A 10162-nucleotide genomic window follows, 5' to 3' on the forward strand; every position below is an offset into this window, starting at 1 on the left:
GAAGCAAAATTTCTAGAATTCATCCGAAAATTTTGCTTCACCATGGCATTATTGTAAGAGCATTCTTAGAAGTCTCATTAAATTTTACTTACCAAAATAGCTAAAAATCACTTTTCTCTATTCTGGTGAGCCACTTTTTTAAAATTTTTCCAGCAGCCTCACCATTTTAATTATTTATTATCACTATTCTATTTAAATAATATTTTTTTAATATTTATTTATTCTTTCTCTATATAATCTTTTTACAAAAAATTCTTCATTTCCATGAAATAAGGACATTATTGTGTGAGAGATGGGAGATGAGAGAAGAAAATGAGAGAAAAAAGGAAAAAAGAGTGTTGATCATGTGAGAGAGAAAGGTGAAACAAAATTTGGTGAGTGAGTTGTTGAGTGAAAATGTCTCATCTAATTTGGTTAGTAATTTCAGTCATCAAATTATTTTGGTTAAAATGGTGAGGTTGCTGTGAGTAGTTTTTAAGAATTTTCATCAAATTAGCTCACTAAAATAACTAAAAAACTATCTTGATGAGACTACTAAGAATGCTCTAATTATTAATTTGCTCCACCCAAGCATTACCCAACGGTTGGGTTAACCACCGAACATGCGTATTGTGTGCGGACATAATGCTTCTATGTAGCATTACTCAATTTAAAAACAATTCCAGCTTTCTTCTCTAGTTCTCTCTCTTCTTCTTCTTTTTTTTGATACAGCTCTCCTCTTCTTCTTCCTCACGTCAAGCTGGAAAGACAATCCCATCTTTTACAAGTCGTCGTCGGCGCATGCCACGCCGGCCTTCAACAGCCCAATGGACAACCCCTCACACCCCTCCTCCGGCCGCCACTCATGCGCCTCCTCCGCAGCCGCTTCTTTGGTACTTTCTGATCTGGCTCTGGCGGAAAGCCCAATCGGAAGCGAAACGACAAGCGCTGGCGCCATTGCAACGTAATCGAAGAGTAAGGAAACTATGATGAGCTCTATGGCTACCGAAGAGGGGTTTCGAGGAGTTGCCAGCTTCAGATTGCGGTGCTTGGGTTCGTTGTGATTTTCAGCGTCTGCTCGCGTCATTGTCAAGGTATTGCGAAAATGCTTTGTACTTTAAGTGAGACGATGGTGATTGGTTTTTGGTTGTTAAATCTGGCTGCTTAGTGTCTGGAAGTGATGGCTGAGGAACCCATAAACTTTTATGTGGGAAAAGGTCCCTTTTTTATTTGTTGGAAGAACAGGGGCTATAGTTTGTTCTATATGTTAATTTTGGTTTTCAATGGCCAGTGTGTCACAACTGCAATGGGATTTTGGTTTTTGGCTTTTTTGTTGGTTTGAATTATATTAGTAGATATAGAATAGTCTCAAGGAATAAAAATCCATGGGCTTCATCTGTGGTTTCCTATCCATGGGCTTCATCTATCAACCAATTGTTTTGAGAAATATGATTGCAAGTTAATTTGAACATGTTTGGGGAATGCTTTTGATTTTTTTCATGGTGGGCCGTGTGCTAGTGTCGCAGAACTTGACGACCTAAATCTGTGTTTCTGTTGGTGTGAATACCTAAACTATATTTCTAATTCATAGCTTTGTGTTGCATTTCATAGGGGGATTGCGGCGACAATTAGAAAGATGTTGGAGTCAGATATTTGCAAATTATCTACCGAGGTTGTCAAAGCGTTTGCTTGCAAAAGTGGTTCCCTCTTTTCAGATCCACCGAGATTGTTTGCTCTATAATGCAAGAATTTTGGATCATGATTATGGATAGAATGTATGGTAGTTTTTAGATATGTAAATGGGTTGAACAATACAGTTCTTGAATTATATTCTTCCATTTCATTCCTTTCCTTTCTTGATTTCATTTTCTTCATTGAATCTGTTACACGCCTCAATAACCCGAAAGTCTTTAACACCGCCGCAATAACTCCCTTCATGGCGATTCTTCTGAAGGAACTGATCCCAGAAATTCTTGCCCGATTACCGGTCAAGTCCCTGGTACAATTCCAACTCGTTTCAAAGCAATGGAAGGCGCTGATAAACGAGTCAGGTTTCATCAACACCCATTTCCAGCTCTCCATCGCAGCCAACAGAGATCGCACGCTCATCCTCCATGAGTCGGGCATAGCTCTGCCGATGAACTTCTTCTGTTTGCACTTCAACGATGACGACGGATTTGACGGTGCCCTCGCGAATATCCGCCAGCCACTGCACGATGGAGAGGAGTACAGCCAAATCTTGGACTCCTGCAACGGGCTTGTGTGCCTCCACAATCATGGGAGACGCATTGTCATTTGGAACCCATTAATCAGACGGTGCAAGAAGTTGCCGTCTGAGCCAAAGGAAGACGCTCAGCTGTTAGTGCTCGCTTTGGCCTTCGGGCACGACCCAGGTAATGACGACTACAAAGTGATGAGGGTTGTGCAGTTTCCTAGAAGTCATGATGAGATTGCGCACTGTGCCCTGGGCAATGGTGTAAAGCAGAGTCCAAGAGGTACTCATTCATCACCCAAACATCGTTCGGTGTATCAAAGACATTAGTGCAAATGGATATAGATCCTCTCAAGACCACCAAACAGACCACCGAATCTGCATCCCATTGAACCGGAAGTGCACAGTAATCCCTGAACTTCTCAGTCTTAGGTCGCATTCTTGGAAGAGGGTCGAAGATCAATGGCCTAAAGAGTCCCGTGTTTATTCGAGCTCCGTGTCCTTAAACGGTGCATTCAATTGGTTGGTTACTCGGGGTGGGCCCCCGTTCACCTCGTCCGCCCTTCTGACTTTTGATCTAGCCACTGAGAAGTTCAGGAATTACTGTGCACTTCTGGTTCAATGGGATGCAGATTCGGTGGTCTGTTTGGTGGTCTTGAGAGGATCTATATGCATTTGCACTAATGTCTTTGATACACCGAACGATGTTTGGGTGATGAATGAGTACGGGGTAGAAAGCTCTTGGACTCTGCTTTACACCATTGCGCAGGGCACAATGCCTTGGGCTTTTGAGTTCTGCAAGCCTTTGGTGTACTCCAAGAACGGCAAGAAGGTTCTGATGGAGCTGGATTTTACGAATCTCTTTTGGTATGATATAGAGGAGAGAAGGAGCTGGAGGGTTCAGTTTCATGACATGCCTGATTCGATTGAGACGGCCATTTGTGTGGGAAGCCTTGTTCTTCTCGACGGTGATAGCGTGTAATATTTTGAACTGATTTGAGTGCAGTTTTTTTATTTTATTATTTCACTGGCTTAATATTTCTTTAAGTCATCTTGGTCCTTGTATGTGCCAGGAATGATAATACAGTGGAGCAGGAGGGTCTTAATCGGCTGGTGGAAGAGATGGAGAAAGCTGCTATTTGATATTAGGGAAAGTGTTTTGGAGCCCATTTAGGTATTTTTACTCATTTCTTGGGAATTTTATTATCATGTAGAATCTCTGCTTCAGCTTGCATTATTAGCTTTGAGTATCATAATCAGTTTTATGATTTTTGAGCTTAATCAACGTTCTATTTAGTTAGGGGCAAGTCCACATTACCAAAATTTCTCTATTCAATCTATCCATTTTTTTTATGCGTAAATGCCTCGCACCTTGAATATTTTTTTTTAGCTTGAATTAGCTTTGAGTATCATAATCAGCTTTATGATTTTTGAGCTTAATCAACCTTCTATGTAGTTAGGGGCAAGTCCACATTACTAAAATTTCTTGATTCAATTTATCCATCTTCTTTATGTGTAAATCCCTTGCCTCTTGAATATTTTTTAGCTTGCATTATTAGCTTTGAGTATCACAATCAGTTTTATGATTTTTGAGCTTAATCAACCTTCCATGTCCATATTACCTAAATAACAAATGGACTCTACAATTATGTACTCTAAAAGGAGAAATGTTAGACTTTTCAAAATTTTATTTCAAAATTGTTCTCAAATGATTACGACACATTTTTAAAAAATAATGAATTATATGAAATTATGACACATCATTTTGGAACGAAATTTTGGAGAAAAACACTTTGAGATGTGTAGTATTTTTCATCTTAAATGAATTTTGAATGGAATGTGAATGTGAATGCTCTTGGTATATTTTTAGAATTATCTATGGGGAATTTTTTAGTTGAATTATGAAATATGTTTTGAATTCTACCAAAATTCTGATATTATTTCTTTTCAAAATCTTATTTACAGCGGCACTGGCACGAGAACTTTCACCAAACCTGAGTATATGTTCCGATGTGACTTCATTGACTTGAGTTGCTAAGTACCGATTCTCCTCACATTTTTCAATGTTTCTCAGGGACCTGGATTTTACTGATAAAGGGCTTGCAAATAATCGAAAGTGTTTTTTTGTTTTTCGTCAATGCTTCTTCAGCAATACATGTTTATATGATAGATGAGTTTCATCTTCACAAGAGAAAATAGTGATGCATATATATATATATATATATATATATATATATATATATATATATATATATATATATATATATCACGAGATGCAGCAAAGAGTTTACTTGGTTAATTGAAGGGAATAAGAATTACAAATGGTTCTATATCAAATTTAAAAATAATAATAATAATAATTATTCCCTTTAAAAAAATAAAAAATTAGGAAATATTTTTACTATTTTATTTAAATTTTTTGTTTCAAATTTTTTTTTATATATACACACACCGATATATATATAAATTTTTTGATAATTCTCTCATACGCTCGTTCCATTATTAGAGGTGTACAACCGGTTGTGGTAGCGGGTTATTTGCTCATAACTACTACCACAACCAGGGTTCCCGGTTATTCTTATTTTAATAATTGCAATCGCAAGTGGTCATCCGGTTGCGATTTTTACCAACTATCGGTTATTTTAAACCAGTTATTAACCGGATAATTAATTTTCATTTAAATGAAATAGTTAAAAAAGGATAATTAAAATAGAAAAAAAAAATATCATATTTTAACTGTTTATTTGAAAATTATCATTGCAATTGATCATTGCAGTCTCAAGAAACAGATACTCATTTGATGTGAAAGATAAAACAAGAAAGTCCAAATCAACAGCACTCAATTTCTTTTTCTTCTAGGGAAGAAGTCAAGTGATGAATTGATGAAATTCCAATTCTTTGTAAATAAGTATGGGCCTGATATCCCAATTCCAGAATCATAGAAAATCTGACAATACCCCAGAAGTTGGAGCTCCATTGTAGCTTTATACTGTGATGGTATCTCCATTAGTGCAGCCAGAGCAAACTCTGCCTCCTCCTGGGATGCGGGGATGTCCTTCGACATGATTTCAGTGAAATTTACAAAACTGCATTTTTTTTTTTTTAAAAAAAAACTACAGAAAGAAAAACTAGTTAGACAGGGAAACAAAGCCATACAACGTCCAATCACCTCAGTCCCACTTGGTTACAAGCCCGCGGGCTCGACAGTTACCGTTGTAAGTGCAGCAAGGTATAAGAAAGACAAACTTGTTGCATCTTCTCAGTATGGGACAATAATGAACGCTCAAGTTTTAGTTATTTCTTTTGGTCGACTACGTGGCGTGACATCCAGCATCGATCGCAAGAGGATTTTCATGCATTCTATCATCTAAAGTTCAAATATGTACGTTTTAGTCATTGACATACTACATAGGCAAATATATAGCATTATCAAAGATGTTTTATGTTTATAATTAATAAGATCTCCTTTACATGTGGACATTTTAAAAATAATAATAATAAGAAGAAGAAGAAGAAGAAAAGGAAAAGGGTTTATCATGAAACAAAGTCATATATCCTTTTTCGCATAATTTGGGCTATAGGAATTTCTTCAATTTAGTATTTAAAAGTATCATATTTGTCTTTTAAATATATAAGAAATACATGTTTTATATATTATTTAATGCTATTAAAAAAATATGTGAATTAAGGAAACAAGGGGTTTCACAGAAGGAAACGGTCGAAGTGCAGTGGTGTCTCATGCCTACTCGGCCACTCATTTTGTTTTTACTAGCTCACTATCTAATGTGTAATTTTTTAAAAAGCAATGTGTTATGATGTGACAGTCCGACGTGGCGTGTGGTTGATATAGGCATGCTAATTGGATTGTCATTACACGTACATGTCTTCTTTTATTTGCACATGATGTGGCATTACCATTAACAATTGAATAATACTACACACACTCCTACATTTTTACACACATTTTCACACTTATTTAAGTGACTTTAAAAACTACAATTGAATATAGGATGGATCATCTCAAGAGGATCTTCATGAATTCCATCAGCTATCCTTATGTTTATAATCATATATCCTTTTGGGACAACCCAAAAAAGAAAATAAAATAAAAAGTTTATGAAACAATCAATATATCTTTGAAAACAAATTCATCGTTTCGTGCTTTCGGTTATTTTAGGCTCAATTTGTTTTTGGCTTAAATTACTTTTTCATCTTCGAAAAAAAAGTGGTTATTTTTTGTAATTTGTTTGCGATCGTGAAAATGGTTCGAGAAACATTTTTTGGTATTTGACTCGGATGAAAAATTGCCAAATATTTCTTATATTTTCATATAATCTGAGTAACTACGAGAAAGAGAGAGATGGCGAAGAGGAACTACAGAAGAAAAGAGTATGTGATAATAGAAGACCTTAATTCAGGGGAGGAATTTAGATCCAGTGCAATTACATGATCATATTGCTTGCATTTTGGACATGCAATTGTAAGAGGAGTTGCCAATTATTAGTTCATTCGTAATTGTTTAATATTATCATAAATTCATACAAATTATTAGTTAAATTCATACAAATTATTAGTTAATTAATTATTTTTAAGATTTTATTATTTGAGTTAATTAGATGAATTAATTTAAATCTTAAATAATCTAATCTCTAGTCTATATGTTTCTCTTATAGTATATAAAGATATACATTACACACATACATACATACAAAGAAACCCACTCATATATACACATACACAAATAACTATATCAAGACTCGCAATTTCAATAATTTTTTTGGTAAGTACAATTACAATAATTTAAGTAGATCTATTATGTTATGAAGATAATATATTTTTGTCCTTTTAAATACTTCAAATGTTCTCGTTACAAAATTAAAAATATTGCTAAAAAAAATAATAAAAGTGAAATTATACAAACTTATACAAATCAAGTCAATTTTATACGAGTTCGGTTTATTAAATAACAAGCCTGAAAATTTGTTCAAACTCTATTTAATTAATATATAAACCAACCCGAATCGAGCTAATTCGAAATCAGTGCCAACTTAAGCATAAGGCAAGTTAGGCGGTCGCCTAAGCCCCAAGTGTAATAAGGCCCCAAATACAGGTTTGTTTGAGAAAAAAAAAAAAAAAAGGAAAAAAAAAAAAGAAAAAGAAGGAAAAACCCTAATCATAAGTTGAAACGGTTTTTTCCAAGTGAAAGAAGGCCTCAAAGACAAGTTTGTTTGAAAAAATAAAGAGGAAAAAGCCTAATCATAAGCTGAAATGGGTTTTTCCCAACGGAATAAGACCTCTAAAGATAAGTTTGTTTGAAAAAAAAAATCATTATATGAAATAGTTTTAAAAAAATAAAAGAAACATACTCTCTTCTTGAAAGACTCTTTAACTTTAATAGAAAAATAAATAATTAAAGGCCAATACTGTAAAATTTTAAAAAAAAATTTGGTAAGGATGCGATGCACATGTTGCTTGGAGCTCAACTCCATAACTACGGAGCTGCCACGTCCACTGACTTTAGGTTCGTAAATGATATTTCCGAGGCTACCATTAAGGAGAAAACAGCTTCTTCCATAGGTGCGTTGACATTTCAACCCTTCAACAATATTTGTCTCCTAGTCATTAATTTAGTTTCTATGGAAACCGAAGATGTCATTTTGGGATTAAAGAATCTATTCTCTACAACTTTAAAAAAATTATAAAATTTTAAATTATACACTTTAAACCTTTTTTAGGCATCAAAATGTTTGTAAAATGCTACTTACTAAAAATGTGACATGTTATCAAGGTAACTAAAAATAATTTCCTTCCAAAAGCCTTCATTTTCAGTTTTGCAAAAATATTTAATCTTCATAAGATCAAAATATAATTTTTAGCTCAAGAGTTTTTTACATCAACTATTTATAGATTTGCTATGAGCAATATAACATTGTTGCTCTGTTTGTTTCGACGTAAAATGATTTCTGAAAAATGATTTAGGAATTTTACGGTGTTTGGTAAGGGCGAAATTAATGATCAACGAAAATCATTTTTAGTTTAACTGTAAAACCTTCTTTAATTTTTGGAAAACAATTTACGGTTTTAAAAATCGTAAATCATTTTCCGAAATTAAACTCTTTGTCATTGGCATGCATGTTTGATATCCGATAGCCGAAATTCGGCAATGGTTGGTCGTCAAAATCCAAGCGGCACCGGAATTCGGCAACATCCGGTGACACCCGGCCACCGTTGCCGGATGTTGGCAGACCAGATTCCGGCAGAATCTGGCTGGAAGCCGGCCGGATTCGGCCAAAATGGTCGGAATCCGGCCATTGATTTAGACGAATCTGGATTGATCCAGTCGGATTTGGCCTAAATGGCCGGGATCCGGTGGATCTGAAGGAGTCCGGCCGGAATCCGGCAATGGCGACCGGACGTAGCCAGATACCGACAACAATTGCATTTTAACCTTTCATAATTTTTTCGTGTGAACCAAACGCTAGAAAATATTTTTGAGAAAATTGTTTTTTTTTTTTAAATTATTTCGTCAAAAATATTTTACGACGGAAACTATTTTACGTCGAAACAAATGAAGCATAAATCTTAAAAGAGTTATGAATAAATTTTAAATTAAAATATAATACAAAAAATTAAGAAAAAAAATAATTATATTATTTAATATTTAAATATAAAAAATACCTCATTTAAAATTCTCGCCAAACCTTGAAATATATCGAGTCGGCCTTGTCCAAAACCAGCCAAAACATGTTTGCAAGAAACTCTGTTCATTTATAGTTGTTAGGGAATATTCCTCCCCTATCCAAAGTGGGGTCAGATTTGCCTTCTAATGGAATCCCGGACTCCGGACTCCGGTTGATCTCCGGACCACGAGTCTTGGTTACTGGCAGCCTTCAGTGTTTATTAGATCAGTCAAATCAAGTCAGAGAAGATATTAAACTTCTACATAGAGCCTTGTGCTTGACAAGGGCAATATAAACATATAGCCTACAGGAGTATAAAAGAGAGTATTCGAACTATTTGAAGGAGGATTGAACCCTCTGGTCTCTCCCTCTCTCTTTCTCCTCTTCTTACAAACAATGGACTGACTTGACCGTCGGAGGAGAGGAGGCTTCGCCGGCCAACCCCCGGCGGGTCTTTCTTGTTTTGCAGGTCAGCACATAGAAGAAGGGACGTCTCTGATCGCGCCTCGTCACCGGATAAAAATTAGCATCAACAATAGTCCTACTTATGGTTAATTTAACAAGAGTTATCGAGTTTTAAAAAGTTATATTAACTCCTTATGATAAAAGCAATTTAAGAAACGCCGCTGCACTAGATTTTCATTTGAGTAATGCTATATGTTATATGTATTACACCTTTACAACTCTTTTACCATCTGTTAAAACATGTTAATGTAATTAGAACAACGTTAGCCAATTTAAAAAAAATTAAATTCCTCAACGCATACCTATTAACGAATTGTAAAACAGTTGTCCCTCTAGAATTTTTCTTTCTGTTCATTTGGAAAACTAAAACCAAAAACCATGTTTTTAAGTCCCACTGCCACATCACATGTACTTTACCCAAATAAAAAAAAATTAAAAAAAATAATAATAATAATAACAACTCTAACCACCGGTCCACCACTTTGGTAACCTAATTGGAAACGTATTAGGATCCTTTTCAGTTCAACTAAACTAGAGAGTATCCAGTTAATTATAGGGTAAAAGTATTTTTATCAAAAAAAAAAATGTGAAGTGACAAAAATACTCTTGATATAATAACTAATTAGATACTCTCTAATTCAATTGAACTGAAGATCACCGGTTTCCATTGGAAACTAGGTTTCCAGGCAACCTACAAGATTAAATTATGAAAGAATAAAGGGGCACCACAATTCTGAAGGCAGCCATATGGAAATTTATAATAATAATAATTTCATATAAAACTCTTTCTCCATTACATAGGTCACATTGAAAAAGGAAAAAATAA

General features: G+C 34.9%; 1 protein-coding gene across 1 annotated transcript; it reads left to right on the plus strand.

The window, feature by feature from the left end:
- Positions 1-654: 654 nt before the first annotated feature.
- On the plus strand, positions 655-4329 carry LOC133868817 (F-box/kelch-repeat protein At3g23880-like). The gene is made up of 5 exons (XM_062305834.1): positions 655-1073; positions 1591-2372; positions 3070-3169; positions 3265-3365; positions 4157-4329. Exons 2-4 carry the CDS (start codon positions 1757-1759, stop codon positions 3332-3334), a joined length of 786 nt encoding a protein of 261 aa, XP_062161818.1. The 5' UTR covers positions 655-1073; positions 1591-1756; the 3' UTR covers positions 3335-3365; positions 4157-4329.
- Positions 4330-10162: the final 5833 nt, after the last annotated feature.

This window comes from Alnus glutinosa, chromosome 5, assembly GCF_958979055.1.
Source record: "Alnus glutinosa chromosome 5, dhAlnGlut1.1, whole genome shotgun sequence".
Classification (NCBI taxonomy): domain Eukaryota; kingdom Viridiplantae; phylum Streptophyta; class Magnoliopsida; order Fagales; family Betulaceae; genus Alnus; species Alnus glutinosa.